Raw genomic sequence first — 1,129 nt, forward strand, 5'->3', positions numbered from 1 at the left:
GCGCATTTTTGAGCAAGGAAACGACTGAGTCGTTGTTGGATGTTTGAGGAGTTTAAGAAAGCCATGCCAGGTGGGACTAAAACGATCATTACAGATCAAGATGCGGCAATGGCCATAGCGATTTCAATAGCCTTCCCGAGTACATTCATCGACTTTGCATATGGCACATCACATCAAAGTTCTCTGTTAAGTTACCACGTGACGCTTATAAGGAGTATTGGCCTGAATTTCAGAAAGCCATATGGGATACTGACAATAAGGATGAGTTTGATGCAAAATGGAATATTGTGGTTACAAAGGCTGGTTTGACTGACCATCCATGGCTAAGTTCAATGTTTGATTTAAGGGAATCTTGGGTTCCAGCCTACGCACGACAATTTTTTGCAGCTGGAATGTCAAGCAGCCAAAGAGCGGAAGGTTCTCATGGTTTTTTCAAGCAATACATATCAAGGAGAAATTCGTTGATGGATTTCATAATACGATTTGATAGGGCACTTTCTCATCAACGTGAAAAAGAGTTAGTTGCTGATCACGTAGATGCATTTGAAGTGGCTGAATGTCTTCTACCGATGCCAATGAACAAACAAATGGCTACCTTGTACACAAGGACAATATTTCAAAAGTTTGAGCAAGAACTAATACAAAGTACAACATGTTTCCTAGAGCTCAAAACAGAGGATGCTTGTAAAGTTGTGTTCAACGTGAGCGAAAGGCAAAATTGGGAAACAAGAGTGGCAGAAGTCGTATATGTCAAAGATTCTGACCACGCATCGTGTAGCTGCAAAAGATTTGAATTTGTTGGAATTATTTGCAAGCACATCCTAGCATTGTTCAGAAGGGACCAGATTGAATATATGCCCGATAAATATATTTTGAAGAGGTGGAAGAAAACTGCGAAATCTGGATTGGTGTCAGATGCAAATGGCAACGAAATTAAAGACTGTGCAGATCCTGGCCTTCTAATAAAGCGGAGTACAATGTCTCGACTTGCTTCAGATGTGGTTGAGGATGCATTAATGAGTGAAGAAGGATGTGAGCTACTGTCAGAGACTCTAAAAAGTTTGCAGGTGAAGTTGAAGTTGCTGAAGGATGGACCAAGTAATAACGAAGTTGGAGGGTCCAGCTCTCA

General features: G+C 41.0%; 1 protein-coding gene across 1 annotated transcript; it reads left to right on the plus strand.

The window, feature by feature from the left end:
- Window positions 1-94: 94 nt before the first annotated feature.
- Window positions 95-1,098, plus strand: LOC109946409 (protein FAR1-RELATED SEQUENCE 5-like; the record flags this gene model as incomplete). Its single annotated transcript, XM_020553952.1, has 1 exon — window positions 95-1,098. A coding segment is annotated over one exon (1,004 nt), but the record flags the coding sequence as incomplete, so codon positions are not given.
- Window positions 1,099-1,129: the final 31 nt, after the last annotated feature.

The sequence above is a fragment of the Prunus persica genome, unplaced genomic scaffold (genome assembly GCF_000346465.2).
Source record: "Prunus persica cultivar Lovell unplaced genomic scaffold, Prunus_persica_NCBIv2 scaffold_166, whole genome shotgun sequence".
Taxonomy (NCBI): Eukaryota; Viridiplantae; Streptophyta; class Magnoliopsida; order Rosales; family Rosaceae; genus Prunus; species Prunus persica.